Source organism: Nerophis lumbriciformis, linkage group LG26 (assembly GCF_033978685.3).
Source record: "Nerophis lumbriciformis linkage group LG26, RoL_Nlum_v2.1, whole genome shotgun sequence".
Classification (NCBI taxonomy): Eukaryota; Metazoa; Chordata; class Actinopteri; order Syngnathiformes; family Syngnathidae; genus Nerophis; species Nerophis lumbriciformis.
Genome location: NC_084573.2, coordinates 10,115,981 through 10,133,982, shown reverse-complemented (window position 1 = coordinate 10,133,982; position 18,002 = coordinate 10,115,981). Strand labels below are relative to the sequence as shown.

Here is an 18,002-nt window from a genome sequence, read left to right as displayed (position 1 = left end):
AATCAGAAGTGTGTTCCCAGGTGCAGCCCACACCTAATCAGAGTTTATGGTTTGCGTAGAGGCTAACTTGTTATTTTCCTTTGTAATCTCTGCCTACTGAGCCTATGGTGCTGTTAAGTTATTGTGGCTCAATTTTCCTTAATTTATTTTATTGTATTATTATTTAGTATATTGTTGTTTTAGTTGCTTAAGAGGTATTCCTGGCTCTGAATTTGTTCATTGCTATTTTTATGTTTTTGTGCATTATTTGTTGCCGTCATCATTAAACGAACAGGTTACTCATCAGTTACTCAGCACTTGAGTAGTTTTTTTCACAACATACTTTTTACTTTTACTCAAGTAAATATTTGGGTGACTACTCCTTTTACTTGAGTAATAAAACTCTAAAGTAACAGTACTCTTGAGTACAATTTCTGGCTACTCTACCCACCTCTGGACATAGGGCATGTTAGCTTACTTTTAAGATAGCGCCTAGTATTAAAATGTTCTATTTTAGGTGTAAACATACAAAATTTGCTGAACACTAGCATAAAACATTAACATGCTAACATTAGAATGCTAATACAAGATACGTTAGCATACTTCTAAGATGGTGCTTAGTTTCAAAGACCATAATTTTTAAGTTAAAACAAAATTAGCTATAAGATAGCATAAAACATTAGCATGCCAATGTTAACATGATGACAAAAGACAGGTTAGCATACTTCTAATATGGCACCAAAAATCATGATTTTGAGGTTAAACCAAACAAAATTAGCTAATATAACTTTAACAAGATGACAGTAGCATGCTAAGACATGATTGGATAAGAAGATATATCAAAATGCACAATTTTAAGGGGTAAACATACAAAATTTGCTGGAAAAAAAACTAGCATAAAACATTAGAAGTATGCTAAAGTCTCTTGTATTAGCATGCTAACATTTTATGCTAGTTTTTTTTAGCTAATTTTGTATGTTTACACCTAAAAATTGTGCATTTTGATACATCCTCTTATCCAATCATGAGTTAGCAAGCTAACGTCAGCATGCTAACATTTTATTAGCAAATATTGGATGTTTTAACCTTAAAATCATGATTTTTGATACTTGGTGCCATCTTAGAAGTATGCTAAAGTCTCTTGTATTAGCATGCTAAGATGGCACCAAGTATTAAAAATCATGATTTTAAGGTTAAAACATCCAATATTTGCTAATAAAATGTTAGCATGCTGGCTAATCATATCAGCATACTAACATTGTATTGGTTAATCTTGTCAAAATCAAAAGAAATGAAATAAAAAAAGTGGAGGTACAAAAATATTTATTTTAGAAAACAATGAGTGTCTGAAGGTTGAAATCATATCAGCATACTAACATTGTATTGGTTAATCTTGTATTTTTTAACCTTGAAATTGTGATTTTTGATCATTGGCGCCATCTTGGAAGTATGCTACCCTCTCTTGTATTAGCATGCTAACATTTTATGCCAGTTGTTAGCATTTTGAATGTTTACACCTAAAAATAGTGCATTTCCATATATCCTCTTATCCAATCATGAGTTAGCAAGCTAACGTCAGCATGCTAACATTTTATTAGCAAATATTGGATGTTTTAACCTTAAAATCATGATTTTTGATACTTGGTGCCATCTTAGAAGTATGCTAAAGTCTCTTGTATTAGCATGCTAAGATGGCACCAAGTATTAAAAATCATGATTTTAAGGTTAAAACATCCAATATTTGCTAATAAAATGTTAGCATGCTGACGTTAGCTTGCTAACTCATGATTGGATAAGAGGATATATGGAAATGCACTATTTTTAGGTGTAAACATTCAAAATGCTAACAACTGGCATAAAATGTTAGCATGCTAATACAAGAGATACTTCCAAGATGGCGCCAATGATCAAAAATCACAATTTCAAGGTTAAAAAATACAAGATTAACCAATACAATGTTAGTATGCTGACGTTAGCATGTTAACTCAGGATTGGATAAGCGGAAATAACAATACACTATTTGTAGGTGCAACCATAAAAAAATTAAGTAAAAAGCTAGCATAAAACGTTTGCATGCCAACATTAGCATGCTAATATAAGAGACGCTAGTATACTTCCAAGATGGCACCAAGTATCAAAAATAATGATTTTTAGGTTTAAACACACAATTAACAGAAAAGCTATCATAAAATGTTAGCATGCTAAAGTTTTCAGAAGTATGCTAACACTTAACGTGTACATACATATTTATATATAATTTAAATTCGGAGAGAAAGGAGATTTCAGTTGTACGTTTGTATATTTCAAATTGATCCATGTGCTCACTTGTATAATGAACACATGTTTACATTACGCCTTCCTTGTTGACCACACTTCAGGATCTGAATGTGCAGTAGAAGCATCAACATCAATGATCTCACCTGCTCCATGGTTGGACCAGCCTTGCTGAACAAGCCCAAGGAGAAGAACCTTGGGAACTATGAAGAAGACAAACATCAAACATCACTTTCACATCTTTAAACACACAAGAAGGCCAACCAGTCATGAGCTCACATTTCTTCTGTGGAAACGTGAAAATAATTTTTTTTAAATGTTTTTTTTTTTTAATAAAAGTGGGTTCTGCAGTGGCCACACTGACAAAAATCATAGCAAGAGGGGCCATTTTCATATTTTTCATTTTCAAAAGCAATACTTTATTTAAATCCAGTGCAACTGGAAAGTACTCACAGCGCTTCACTTTTTACTGTTACTGTATGTTGCCGCCTTGATCCAAAATAGAATAAATTAACTTTTGTCCTCAAAACACACAATACCCCATCATAGCAATGGGAACATGTTTTTTGTAACGTATTAAAACTTTAAAAAAAAAAAGTTAAAGAAAATTCACATGTACATAAGTATTGACAGCCTTTTCTCAATACTTTGACAGGCATCAATAATATCCCTACAGTGAAGCATGGTGGTGGCAGCATCATGCTGTGGGGATGCTTTTCAGTGGCAGACACTGAAAAATAAATAAATACAATAAAATAAAATATATATATATATATATATATATATATTTATTTGTATATATATTTATTTATTTAATTTCAGACACTGAAAATATATATATATATATATATATAATTATATAAATAAATAAATGCCCTTTTTGTCAAAACATTGTTTTTCAAAATATGCCCCAAATTTCCAAAGTGGAATATTTGATGAGAAGTAATTGGCATCTTGAATAGGTCCATAATTCAAAACATTCATTTTTATTCTTTGAGCAAGGACAGCTTTAAAAAAAAAAAAAGGTCCCACTACATTTCTTGTGTATCCAAAAGGTTTCCACTCATAAAAAGGTTAAAAATAAGTATTTATTTTTTTACTTTCAACACTTAAGTCTTTAATTCAACTTCATATTCATTCGTCGATTATAAATGTTTCTACTTTTTCATGTTTTTTTTTGCCCTTTTTGTCAAATTAAACTTTAAAAAAAAAATTCTACGTAGAATATTTGATGTGAATTAATTGGAGCCTTAAATATGTCAATTAAGAGCAACATTGTTTTTGATTCATTATTACTTTTTGAGCAATAACAGTATTAAAGTTTTGTGTTATTAGTGTCTCTTTACATTTCACTTGTTTGCTCTTTTATTACACTTTTTATATTTTATTATTTTTTATGGTATCTCTAGAATGTGCCGTAGGCTGTAAAAAAAATTGGCGACTTTAACTTTGACTGAATCAAACTGAAGCAACACAGTGAAGGTTGCGGGAAGACCAAAGTACACACCGAGGTGAGGAGCTTCCTGCCCAGGCTGAACTTGACCAAGATCCAGAAGAGCAGACCACCACAGACCAGCTTGACCACCGAGAGGAGGCCCCCAACCCCGACATATGCAAAATACTGGATCTGAGGATGAAGGTTTGAGAAAAGGTTAAAATGCTAACCTTAACATTCTAATATAAGAGATGTTGACATATTTCTAAGATGGTGCCAAGCCTCAAAATCCCTGATTTTAGGTATAAACATACAAAATGAGCTAAAGAGGCTAGCATAAAACATTAGCATGATGACATAGGACAAATTAGCTTACCTATAAGATAGCGCCAAGTAAAAAAACGCACTATTTCTGGGTGTAAACATACAAAATTAGCTGAACAGCTAGCATAATATGTTAACATGCTAACATTAGCATGCTAATACACGAGATGTTAGCATACTTCCAATCTGCTGTTAAGAAGACCTAAGATAGCTCAGTGGTCAACACCAATAACTGTTAACCAAGGAGTACTGGGTTCAAGTCCCAGTCAGGATAGGTGTTAATTGGAAAACTTCAATGGGCAGGAGTTTTAAATCATAGTTTACTGAGACAGGTTCTCAATTAAATATGTCATTGGGGCCCAAAATCTCCCTTTAAGAAGCCCAAGGATAGCTGAGTGGTTAAAGCAGCTATCGCCCACTCAAAGGGGGCTGGATTCAAATCCCAGTCAGGTTGATCAGTAACTAGGAAAGCTCCAGCGGGAGGACTTAGTTTTATATCATAGTTTACTGAGACAGGCTCTCAATTAAATATGTCATTGGGGCCCGAAATCCTGTCTCAAAAAGATCAAGGATAGCTGAATGGTTAACCAGCTAGCTCCCAATCAAAGTGGACTGGATTCAAATCCCAGTCAGATCAATAGATAACTAGGAAAGCTTCAGCCGGTGGAGTTAATCTTTTATATCATAGTTTACTGAGACAGGTGGTCAATTAAATATGTCATTGGGGCCCGAAATCTCCATTTAAGAAGACCAAGGATAGCTGAGTGGTTAAAGCAGCTATCGCCCACTCAAAGGGGGCAGGGTTCAAATCCCAGTCAGGTTGATCAGTAACTAGGAAAGCTCCAGCGGGACATAGTTTTATATCATAGTTTACTGAAACAGGTTCTCGATTAAATATGTCATTGGGGCCCGAAATCCTGTCTCAAATAGACCAAGGATAGCTGAATGGTTAACCAGCTAGCTCCCAATCAAAGTGGACTGGATTCAAATCCCAGTCAGATCGATCGGTAACTAGGAAAGCTTCAGCCGGTGGAGTCATAGTTTACTGAGACAGGTGCTCAATTAAATATGTCATTGGGGCCCGAAATCTCCCTTTAAGAAGACCAAGGATAGCTGAGTGGTTAAAGCAGCTATCGCCCACTCAAAGGGGGCAGGGTTCAAATCCCAGTCAGGATGATCAGTAACTAGGAAAGCTCCAGCGGGACTTAGTTGTATATCACAGTTTACTGAGACAGGTTCTTTCGTCAGAGCATGGTGGAACACTGTACGAGGGTACAGGTGTACGCGCTCTCCTCATTGAGCCAAATGTAATTCTGTCTGTTTGATTCCTTGCTTCTTTGTCTGTTTAATAGATGTCATCAGTGTCTGAACCTGACAGTATAACACGTGTGGGTCCGTTGGCCGGCTTGTCTCAGAATAAGATAGAAGAACTATAATAATATTAAAAGTTGAAGTATGAGCAATAATAATATGGGCTACTTGCATTGCAAGCGCCCATTCACTGCTGCTTGCAGCATGTGAATGGGCGCTGGCATTGCAGCAGGCCCATAATAAAAATAATAATCAGCAGTGTGTACTCACTGGTGAGCGATGCTCCTCCTCAAAGAGGAAACGTTGAGTTCTCTTGACTACAGAAGGATCTGAACCCATGAATGGGATGGAATACTGCATGATCTCCTTACTGAAGAACACACACCCTCTACACACACACACACACACACACACACAATAAACACACTCTCATAGTTCAAGTGATGTACATATAGTACAGTAAAACATCCTGCAGTGACAATTTTTTACAACACGAAATCAATTGTGTATCTATAAAAAACATATACATTTATAATAACCTTACACATTTATACAAAGTGTTTATATTTGTAGTAAGCGTACATATTTTTAATCAGCCTACCTGGGGAAGACTTTGGTTCCCACCACCGGCAACGGCTTGTAGCCAAACGACCTCCTCAGCTGGCGAAGGGAGCCACTGTCAGCAAAGCCGTGCACGGCCGAGCGCCATGTTGCGTCATGGCCGCACGTGCCCTAAAAGCGGTGTTGGATTATTTCGCACCGTCACTTCTTTGCATGTCAATCATTCATTCATTCACAAGTCGCTAACACACGAAATGACGTTGCTCCACGTACAAAAATGTGACTATTGGTGGGAATTATTTTATCTTTTGTTTTCATTGCAAACATTCCTCAAGTAACTAAATCCATGAATTTTTAGGTTTAAACCTACACATTTGCTAAAAAGCTAGCATGAAACATTAGCATGCTAATGTTAACATGATTCTAAGATGGCACCAAATATCAAAATCTATGATTTTTTTTTTTAGGTATAAACATACTAATTTAGCTAGAAAGCTAGTATAAAACGTTAGCGTGTTAATAAAAGAGACATTAGCATACCTCCAAGATAGCGCTAAGCATCAAAATCCATGTTTTTTTTTAGGTACACACATAGAAATTTTGCTAAAAAGCTAGCATAAAAAGTTAGCGTGCTAATACAAACCCCGTTTCCATATGAGTTGGGAAATTGTGTTAGATGTAAATATAAACGGAATACAATGATTTGCAAATCCTTTTCAACCCATATTCAATTGAATGCACTACAAAGACAAGATATTTGATGTTCAAACTCATAAACTTTATTATTTTTTTGCAAATAATAATTAACTTAGAATTTCATTGCTGCAACACGTGCCAAAGTAGTTGGGAAAGGGCATGTTCACCACTGTGTTACATCACCTTTTCTTTTAACAACACTCAATAAACGATTGGGAACTGAGGAAACTAATTGTTGAAGCTTTGAAAGTGGAATTCTTTCCCATTCTTGTTTTATGTAGAGCTTCAGTCGTTTAACAGTGCGGGGTCTCCGCTGTCGTATTTTACGCTTCATAATGCGCCACACATTTTCGATGGGAGACAGGTCTGGACTGCAGGCGGACCAGGAAAGTACCCGCACTCTTTTTTCACGAAGCCACGCTGTTGTAACACGTGCTGAATGTGGCTTGGCATTGTCTTGCTGAAATAAGCAGGGGCGTCCATGAAAAAGACGGCGCTTAGACGGCAGCATATGTTGTTCCAAAACCTGTATGCAGCTTTCAGCATTAATGGCGCTTTCACAGATGTGTAAGTTACCCATACCTTGGGCACTAATACACCCCCATACCATCACACATGCTGGCTTTTGAACTTTGCGTCGATAACAGTCTGAATGGTTCTTTTCCCCTTTGGTCCGGATGACACAATGTCGAATATTTCCAAAAACAATTTGAAATGTGGACTCGTCAGACCACAGAACACTTTTCCACTTTGCATGAGTCCATCTTAGATGATCTCGGGCCCAGAGAAGTTGGCGGCGTTTCTGGATGTTGTTGATAAATGGCTTTTGCTTTGCATAGTAGAGCTTTAACTTGCACTGACAGATGTAGCGACAAACTGCATTTAGTGACAGTGGTTTTCTGAAGTGTTCCTGAGCCCATGTGGTGATATCCTTTAGAGATTGATGTCGGTTTTTAAAACAGTGCCGTCTGAAGGATCGAAGGTCACGGTCATTCAATGTTGGTATCCGGCCATGCCGCTTACGTGGAGTGATTTCTCCAGATTCTCTGAACCTTTTGATGATATTATGGACCGTAGATGTTGAAATCCCTAAAATTCTTGCAATTGCACTTTGAGAAACTGTTTGACTATTTGCTCACGCAGTTGTAGACAAAGGGGTGTACCTCGCCCCATCCTTTCTTGTGAAAGACTGAGCATTTTTTGGGAAGCTGTTTTTATACCCAATCATGGCACCCACCTGTTCCCAATTAGCCTGCACACCTGTGGGATGTTCCAAATAAGTGTTTGATGAGCATTCCTCAACTTTATCAGTATTTATTGCCACCTTTCCCAACTTCTTTGTCACGTGTTGCTGGTATCAAATTCTAAAGTTAATGATTATTTGCAACAAAAAAAATGTTTATCAGTTTGAACATCAAATATGTTGTCTTTGTAGCATATTCAACTGAATATGGGTTGAAGATGATTTGCAAATCATTGTATTCCGTTTATATTTACATCTAACACAATTTCCCAACTCATATGGAAACGGGGTTTGTAAAAGAGACATTAGTATACCTCCAAGATAACGCTAAGCATTAAAATCCATGGTTTTTTTTAGGCATAAACATACAAATTTTGCTAGAAAGCTAGCATAAAATGTTAGCGTGCTAATAAAAGAGACATTAGTATACCTCAAAGATGGCGCTAAGCATCAAAATTCATGTTGTTGTTTTTTTGGTTTAAACATACATATTTAGCTGAAAAGCTAGACAAAATGTGAGCATGATGACAAGAAAAAGTTAGCTTATTTCTAAAATAGCGCCAAGTAATAATAGGTGTAAACATACCAAATTAGTTGAACAACTAGCATTAAACGTTAACATGCTCACATTAGCATGCTAATACAAGTGATATTAGCGTACTTCCGCGATGGTGCCAAGTATCGAAAACCACGATTTTTAGGTTAAACCAAACACAATTAGTGAACATGCTGGCATAGAGCGTTAGCATGATGACGTAAGACAAGTTAGCATAGTTCTAAGATGGCTCCAAGTATTAAAATGCACTATATTTAGGTGTAAACATACAAAACATAGCTAAAAAAGTAGCATAGAATGTGTATGCTAGTACAAGAGACGTTAACATACTTCCAAGATGTCGGCAAGTATCAAAAACCATGATTTTTAGGATAAAACATATAAAAGGAGCTAATAAAACGTTAGCATGCTCACATGTGACTGGACTTTGTAGGTGTAAACATACAAAACTAGGTAAAAAGCTAGTGTAAAACATTTGCATGCTAACATCAGCATGCTATAGGGTGACCATTTCCATGACACCAAAAAGGAGGACATTATGCGGTATATCAATAAATTACTATGGTGTACATAGGACTCTGGTATACCTTATTTATAGTACAATTTTGAGTGGTTTAAAGATGATGTTTGTGTGGCTGAATAGGAAAAAATATTAAAGTCAAGTGTTTGTTAACAGCATTTGTATTTATTCAATACATTGTGGTGTTCAAAAAGTGACCACTGAGATGAATCTTTTCAAGTGCAGAGTGCCACAAAGCATAACATGTGTGGACTTAAATGTAGTTAACATATATAATAAAAAGAAAAATGCCACAAAAAATGTTCCACATCAACATCAAGGCTGCTTGCTGCATATCTGGTTGCGTTATGCAGAATATGGGCCAAACAGTTTGCAGGGAGCACATCTTTTTGGCTCAGTTTCAGCTTCTGATACACACTGTTATGTTTGCCACAATTGACACTGGCATTGTCTGCTGCATATGCAGACATGTTTTTCACCTCTAAGCCAGACATCTCAAGTTTTGCCAGCAGCTGGTTTGTTATGGCTTCTAACGTTTCGTTGCTGTCACTATAAAAATCCAACAGGACATGTTGGATGCCTTCATCAAAGTGAAAATACCTTACCACAATGGGAAAACACTTGTTTGTTCCTTTATTTGAGGCGTCGGTTGCCACGGAAAAGGGTAGGTTGTTTTCTTTTATGTAGTCGGTATGTTCCTGTACCGAATAGTGAGCGATGACGTTCTCGCACAATGCCTTGGCTTTTGTTCGGCCACAGGCCATCCCTTTAGCTGTGGGCTAGTCACTGAAAATCTCCCGGTCCACTTTCATGCCGCTGTCACGACTTGGTCCGGGGTGTTTGCTTTTCCAGGATGCAACGGAAAGTTGGCTCGTGCGAGACGGGAATGGAGGTACATGATTTATTTAATACATCAAAAAAGGAATAAATGAAAGCGCGCACAGTGGCGGAGAATAAACTATGAAAAAACAAAAAGACTATAAACATGGAACCAAAACTTACTGTGACAAGGGACATGAAGCAGGATCATAGAGGAATGGACAGAGCATAAATGAGGTGCGGTATGGGGTGCGAGGTCGTCAGAAAAACAAACTGAAAAACACTGAACTTAAATACTACAGACATGATTAACGAAAACAGGTGCGTGACTCAAGACGTGAAACAGGTGCGTGACGTGACAGGTGAAAACTAATGGTTGCTATGGTGACAAGACAAGGGAGTGAAAAGCCAGAAACTAAACAAAACATGACTTAAAACAAAACATGATTACACAAACATGACAGAGCCCCTCCCTTAAGGACAGATACCAGATGTCCATAAAAATTAACAAGAGTCATGGGAGGGCGGGAGGGGGACATGGCGGTGGGTCGCCAGACCACGTGTCCCCGTATCCACCGGGGCAGAGTTAGGTGGCGGCGGCGAGTGGAACGCCGCTGCAGCAGGCGAGGCGGGCGCCCAGGGAATGGCCACATTCGTGGCCGACTGGGAGGTGGGCGCACTTGGCGTGGCGGGCGACCAGGTAGCGGCCATATCCGTGGCCGACGAGGAGGCAGGCGCGTCATCATCGTGGCAGGCGTGGCTTGGCGTGGTGAGTCAGGCGGCGAAGTTCGGCGTGGGTCTTGGTATAGGTCTTGGTCTTGGCGTGGGTGTTGGTCTTGGTTTGGGTCTTGGCATGGCGGGTCTTGATCTTGGCATGGCGGGTCTTGGTCTTGGCATGGCGGATCTTGGTCTTGGCGTGGCGGGTCTTGGTCTTGGCGTGGCGGGTCTTGGTCTTGGCGTGGCGGGTCTTGGTCTTGGCGTGGCGGGTCTTGGTCTTGGCGTGGCGGGTCTTGGTCTTGGCATGGCGGGTCTTGGTCTTGGCATGGCGGGTCTTGGTCTTGGCATGGCGGGTCTTGGTCTTGGCGTGGCGGGTCTTGGTCTTGGCATGGCGGGTCTTGGTCTTGGCGTGGCGGGTCTTGTTCTTGGACTTGTTGAGCTGGTACCGGAGCTTGGCGTCGTGGAGCTGGTACCGGAGCTTGGCGTCGTGGAGCTGGTACCGGAGATTGGCGTCGTGGAGCTGGTACCGGAGCTTGGCGTCGTGGAGCTGGTACCGGAGCTTGACGTCGTGGAGCTGGTACCGGAGCTTGACGTCGTGGAGCTGGTACCGGAGCTTGACGTCGTGGAGCTGGTACCGGAGCTGGTACCGGAGCTTGGCGTCGTGGAGCTGGTACCGGAGCTTGGCGTCGTGGAGCTGGTACCGGAGCTTGGCGTCGTGGAGCTGGTAGTGCAGGTGGAGGTGGTCTTGCTGGGGGTTGCGGCTTGGCATGGTAAAAGACTGGTAAGGGCGGTCGTGCTGGAGGCTGTGGCTTGACAGGTCGGAAGACTGGTGGTGGCGGCCGTGAGGGAGGCTGTGGCTTGACAAGGTGATGCTGATCCACCCCACCTGAACAATTCCCAGCCCTAGCCCCCCCCTCAAGGGGCGGATACCAGACGCGCTCCCTGCGGTCTGGAACTCTCTGTAGGGGTGGGCGGAGGAGGGCAGAAACTTCCCCATTAAATTGTCCAAATTGTCTTTCTTGTGCCTGGGATTGAGTGGGTGAAAAAAAATTGTTTTGTGTCTTGGGTGTGGCTTGAGTCCTGGGGAGCGGGGAATCAAAAGAAAAAGAATTCAGAAAAAAAAAATCCTGGTCTTTGACGTCATCCGGGCGAAGACGGGCTGGCTGCTGCTTGCTTCCGCCCGGAGGGGGAGGGGCATGTGGGAGCGGCGTGTCCTGCAGGCTCGCGGAAGTTCTACCTGACGTCCTTCGTCGGGAGCGGCGCTTCCGCGACTGAGGTGACGCTGTGTCGTCCTGGGACCAAATGAAGTCTCTATACTCCATGGAGGAGTAGCGCCGCGTTTCCTCCTCCATCGCGCACAGGACCGCCCAAGAACATGTCCAACTCAGGTGCGGAAAAGCGGGTCTGCTGACGACCTACTGTCACGACTTGGTCCGGGGTGTTTGCTTTTCCAGGATGCAACGGAAAGTTGGCTCGTGCGAGACGGGAATGGAGGTACATGATTTATTTAATATATCAAAAAAGGAATAAATGAAAGCGCGCACAGTGGCGGAGAATAAACTATGAAAAAAACAAAAAGACTATAAACATGGAACCAAAACTTACTGTGACAAGGGACATGAAGCAGGATCATAGAGGAATGGACAGAGCATAAATGTGGTGCGGTATGGGGTGCGAGGTCGTCAGAAAAACAAACTGAAAAACACTGAACTTAAATACTACAGACATGATTAACGAAAACAGGTGCGTGACTCAAGACGTGAAACAGGTGCGTGACGTGACAGGTGAAAACTAATGGTTGCTATGGTGACAAGACAAGGGAGTGAAAAGCCAGAAACTAAACAAAACATGACTTAAAACAAAACATGATTACACAAACATGACAGCCGCAGTCTAAACTTCTGTAGGACTGGTGATGCTTTACAGCAGTGGTTCTCAACCCTTTTTTCAGTGATGTACCCCCTGTGAACATTTTTTTAATTCAAGTACCCCCCAATCAGAGCAAAGCATTTTTGGTTGAAAAAAAGAGATAAAGAAGTAAAATACAGCACTATGTCATCAGTTTCTGATTTATTAAATTGTATAACAGTGCAAAATATTGCTCATTTGTAGTGGTCTTTCTTGAACTATTTGGAAAAAAATATATAAAATAACTAAAAACTTGTTGAAAAATAAACAAGTGACTCAATTATAAATAAAGATTTCTACACATAGAAGTAATCATCAACTTAAAGTGCCCTCTTTGGGGATTGTAATAGAGATCCACCTGGATTCAGGAACTTAATTCTAAACATTTCTTCACAAAAAAAGAAATCTTTAACATCAATATTTATGGAACATGTCTACAAAAAATGTAGCTGTCAACACTGAATATTGCATTGTTGCATTTCTTTTCACACTTCTTTTTGACAGACATTTTAGTGAGGGTCAAACCATCATGGCATGGGCGAAACTCTGGGTTTATGGTAATGAATGGAATAGCCTACTTGATTTGATGTTCAGTTTATGAACTTACATTACATTACATACCCCCAGGGGTACGCGTACCCCCATTTGAGAACCACTGCTTTACAGCATGGTACACCTTGCACAGCTCCGCAGCGGTTATCTTGTCATCCAGGGGCGACGAAACTTCACGAAAAAATGTCCTCATTGAAGAGGTACCTGCCGCACGTTTATTACTTTTATGTTTATCCGCGCACCCGCATGCCGTTCAATTGCAGCTTTCCCCTGACTACTTACGTCGACATCACATCGACAAAGTGTGCAGAAGCCATGGAATGAGTCTCGACTGCTTTTCGTTATAAATTTGTTCTCTTTTATCCATTCAGAATTAAACGAGGTCTTGCGTTTTGGCATGATGCTAACTTTCTGTCAATGTCATGCCGCAACAGCACATGGACCCTTGTTTACTTTTTTAACCAATGATAAGCAGATTTGTATCCGACACAGCTCTTAGCCAATCATTTGATACGTTACTGCGTTGGGGGGCATTTTTTACGGTCTTTGATTGGCTATTGCGCTGCAGCCCAACAAAGATGAAAAAACTCCGCTCTTCAAGCCTAGTGCCTCAAAAAGGAGGACAAATACGTGTCCGGCTTGATGCTGCGCCGGACGCCGGACAGGGCATTAAAAATCCGAACTGTCCGGCCTAAATCCGGACACCTGGTCACCCTAGCATGCTAGTAAAAGAGACGCTAGCATACTTCCAAGATGGCACCAAGTATAAAAAAAAATCAAGATTTTTAGATTTAAACATAAAAAATTAGCAAAAAAGCTAGCCAACATTTTCACAAGTATACTAACATGTATGAAACATGAAAAAAAATAAAATACTGCTAAGTTATTAACAGGAAATTACCAAAATAAGAGTTGTAGAGGATATTATAGCAGGTGTTGTGTCAGCATTGTCACAGTCAGTACGCGACACGTAAGAGGAGGGCGATCCATCTGATTGGTGATATCAGTAAATGATCGATACTAGCGTGATTAATTTGAATATTGGTTACACATCACTAAATATTAGCTAAACATTGGTAAATATTAGTTACACGTCGCTAATGATTAGCTACACATTGCTAAATATTAGTTACACATCACTCAATAGTAGTAAGACCACTAAATATTGGTTACACATCGCTAAATATTGGTTACACATGGCAAAATATTGGTTACACATTGCTAAATATTAGTTACACTTTGATAAATATTAGCTACACATCGCTAAATATTAGCTACACTTCGCTAAATATTAGTGACACATCGCTAAATATTAGCTACACTTCGCTAAATATTAGTGACACATCGCTAAATATAAGCTACACTTCGCTAAATATCAGCTACACATAGCTAAATATTTGATACAAATCGCTAAAATATTAATGACATAAATATGTGTCACTAATATTTAGCAATGTGTCACTAATATTTTGCATCGCTAAATATTAGCGACACATAGCTAAATATTAGCTACACTTCGCTAAATATTAGCTACTCATCGCTAAATATTGGTTACACATCGCTAAATATTGGTTACTCATCGCTAAATATTAGTTACACATCGCTATATTATTAGCTACTCATCGCTAAATATTGGTTACTCATTGCTAAATATTAGCTACTGTACACAACGCTAAATATTGGTTACACATCGCTAAATATTAGCTACTCATCACTAAATATAGGTTACACATCGCTAAATATTGGTTACTCATCGCTAAATATTAGTTACACATCGCTATATATTAGCTACTCATCGCTAAATATTGGTTACTCATCGCTAAATATTGGTTACACATCGCTATATTATTAGCTACTCATCGCTAAATATTGGTTACTCATTGCTAAATATTAGCTACTGTACACAACGCTAAATATTGGTTACACATCTCTAAATATTAGCTACTCATCACTAAATATAGGTTACACATCGCTAAATATTGGTTACTCATCGCTAAATATTTGTTACACATCGCTATATATTAGCTACTCATCGCTAAATATTGGTTACACATCGCTAAATATTGGTTACTCATAGTTAAATATTAGCTACACAACGCTAAATATTGGTTACACATCGGTAAATATTAGTTACAAATCGCTAAATATTGGTTACTCATCGCTAAATATTAGCTACACAACGCTAAATATTGGTTACACATCGCTAAATATTAGCTACTCATTGATTATATTTTGCTGTTTTTGTTCATGTTAACAAACTCAGGGAAGAATTTCATGTACACAGCAGGACTTGAAGCATTTAAGAGATAGTAGTTTTGACTTGTGTTTAATTAACGAGTACTATTGACTTTGTATGTAAGTAAGTAGTTCAAATATTGTGTTGATATTGTTATAGTGTCAATAGCACTATCCAGTACATTCATTAAATGTACAGTTATTACATGTGTACAATTATTATACGGATATGTTTGTAGTTTTATTGACAGTTTACACATTTTAAAAACAAATCAATGAATTACGTGATGAATCTGCATTTATACATGATGAAGTTATCAGTGACTAATCACATTTATTGATCATTGTCAGATTACCTGAGGCCCGCTGCTTATGGTCAAGAAGCTCTCCACTGCAGTCAGAGTGCCTAAAATGTCACAACAAGAGAATATGATGTCTAACAAGAAGATTACATCATATGTACTGCACAAAGGAATCTCTATTTAACTCTAAAGCAATTTGCCTTACATTTCAAGAATAAATGAAGCCTAAAAGGGAAATAGTTTTTTTTAATTGTGTATACCTTTTTAAGGGATGAAAAAATCCCTTATTTTGAAATGCAAATGTTGACAGGTGTGCCAATGGTGTCCATAAAAATTAGAATATAAAAAATAAAAAATAAAAAAAATTTTTTTAAATGAATAAATTAAAACAAATGAAATACTAATTTGAAAAAACTAATAAAAAAAAAAAGTTTCCCTTGGGATCAATTAAGTTTGTGTAAAATAATGTGTCAATGCCAAGAATGCAAATGTTGACAGGCGTGCCAACAGTGTTCATTAAATAAAAGTCAATTAAATAAAAAATAAATAAACAAATAAAAATAAATTAATACATAAAAAAAAATAACAAAATAATAATTGAAAGCATTTTTTTCCCCTCGGGATCAATAGTTTGTCTACAATGTACGTCAATGCCAAAAATATAAATGTTGACAGGTGTGCAAACAGTGTCCATAAAGAAAAGTAAATAAAATACAAATAAGTTAAAAAATGTTTAAATAAAAATATTAAAACAAAAAATTATATATATATATATATATATATATATATATATATATATATATATATATATATATATATATATATACATATAAATGAATGAAAACAAAGTTTTCTTCAAGGTCAATAAAGCTTGTCTCCAAATGTTGACAGGTGTGCCAACAGCGTTCATAAAAATAAAAGTAATTTAAATACAAACAAATAAAGGAAAGTTTTTAAAAAAAAAACATAATTTAAAAACAATTAATATATTAAAAAAATACAATAAAATATTAATTAAAAAAAAGTTTTCTTGGAATGAAAAGTTTGTCTAAAATGATGCTTCAATGCCAAGAATGCAAATGTTGACAGGTGTGCCAACAGTGTCCATAAAAATAAAAGTCAATTAAATACAAATAAATAACTAAAAGTTTTTAAAAAATTATCTTTTTTTTAATATTATTATATTAAAAAATCTAAAAGTCAATTACATACAAAAAAATTAATAGATAAGTTTTAAAAAATCTTTTTTTTAATAAATATATTTAAAAAATAAAATACAATTATGAAAAATAAGTTTTCTTGGGATGAATAGTCTGTCTAAAATAATGCATCAATGCAAAGAATGCAAATGTTGACAGGTGTGCCAACAGTGTGCAATAAAAAAAGTAAATTAAGGTAAAACAAACAGAAAAAATCTTAAGTTTTTTTTAATAAAATATAAATTTTGGGGGCATGAATAGTTTGTCTAAAATGATGCGTCACTGTTGCCAATGATGTGAAATAAGTCCAACCTTTAAAGTGTTTCTGAGTGTAGATGATGCCAAGGTCTGCTGGGATGGAGTCAAAGCCACAGCTGCCGATCACGTAGACTCCTCTGTCCAAGGCCTTGGTGTGGTACAGCAGCTGCATGCGCTCCAGGAACTACAAACAAGCATGACATCATTCTGCAGAAGAAGAGGTGTCCAATAGCCAAAGTGCTGCTTGGGGGCCATTTGCAGCCCACACACAGTCTACAATGTATTCTAAAAACACATCTGGAAGACTCACATTAAAAAGAGCAAACGGTTTTAAAGGGGAACTGCACTTTTTTTTGGAATGTTTATCATTCATAACCCTTATGCAAGACATGAGCACACTTTTTTTAATGCATTCTAGATCGTCAATAAACGTTAGCAAGAGTCAGCTAATGGTAGTACACTACTGCGCCCATAAAGCACTCAAAAACCATCCATAAAGCGCCAGCGATACTCCATTTACATGTGGTGACCTGAATATATTTACCAAGTACTGTATTTTCCCCACTATAGAGCGCACCGGTATAGAAGCCACACCCACTACATTTTTGAAAAAAAAAATGTTTTCATATATTAGCCGCAGATATATAGGTTGTGTAATGAGTTATTTACACAGAAATGTCCTGTAAATACCTTAATTGTTTCCAATCGGTGTCTGTAACACGGCAGTAAAACGGCTGATCGAACAAAACACAAGTCATCGTCATGGACCTACTAGCGGCCCAAGCTAGCTCTCCAATAAGCTAAACAGACTCAATAACTCCACGGTGACGTCTTGGTGAATTTTCTGAGGAATTTGTGAAACTGAAACAATACAAAAAGAATGCCAGTGTAAGTTAATAATACTAACACAGACACTCGCAAACCTGTTAGCATAATGCTAACAACACTAGCTTGATTACATTAGGATAGCACCTACAAATATGCATGGAAATACTCCTACAGACATCACACATGGGACGCTTTAGTAAGTAACAATTGTTTTAGTTGTATTGTAAAACTTACAAACGGTGCTTGGAGTGATGAATGAACTTCCGGTTCAAGGCATTAAAACAG

At 37.9% G+C, this 18,002-nt stretch overlaps 1 protein-coding gene across 1 annotated transcript in view; it reads right to left on the bottom strand.

Annotated features, from left to right (window-relative positions):
* The window catches only part of sccpdhb (saccharopine dehydrogenase b), a 31,500-nt gene that overhangs the window by 7,703 nt on the left and 5,795 nt on the right, over positions 1–18,002 (bottom strand). Inside the window, exons 4-9 of the mRNA XM_061987412.2 lie at positions 16,944–17,073; positions 15,487–15,536; positions 5,925–6,055; positions 5,594–5,711; positions 3,761–3,880; positions 2,400–2,456 (exon numbers count right to left, since the gene is read on the bottom strand). Of these exons, the coding sequence (XP_061843396.2) occupies positions 2,400–2,456; positions 3,761–3,880; positions 5,594–5,711; positions 5,925–6,055; positions 15,487–15,536; positions 16,944–17,073 (606 nt within the window). The remainder of the gene's footprint in view (positions 1–2,399; positions 2,457–3,760; positions 3,881–5,593; positions 5,712–5,924; positions 6,056–15,486; positions 15,537–16,943; positions 17,074–18,002) is intronic.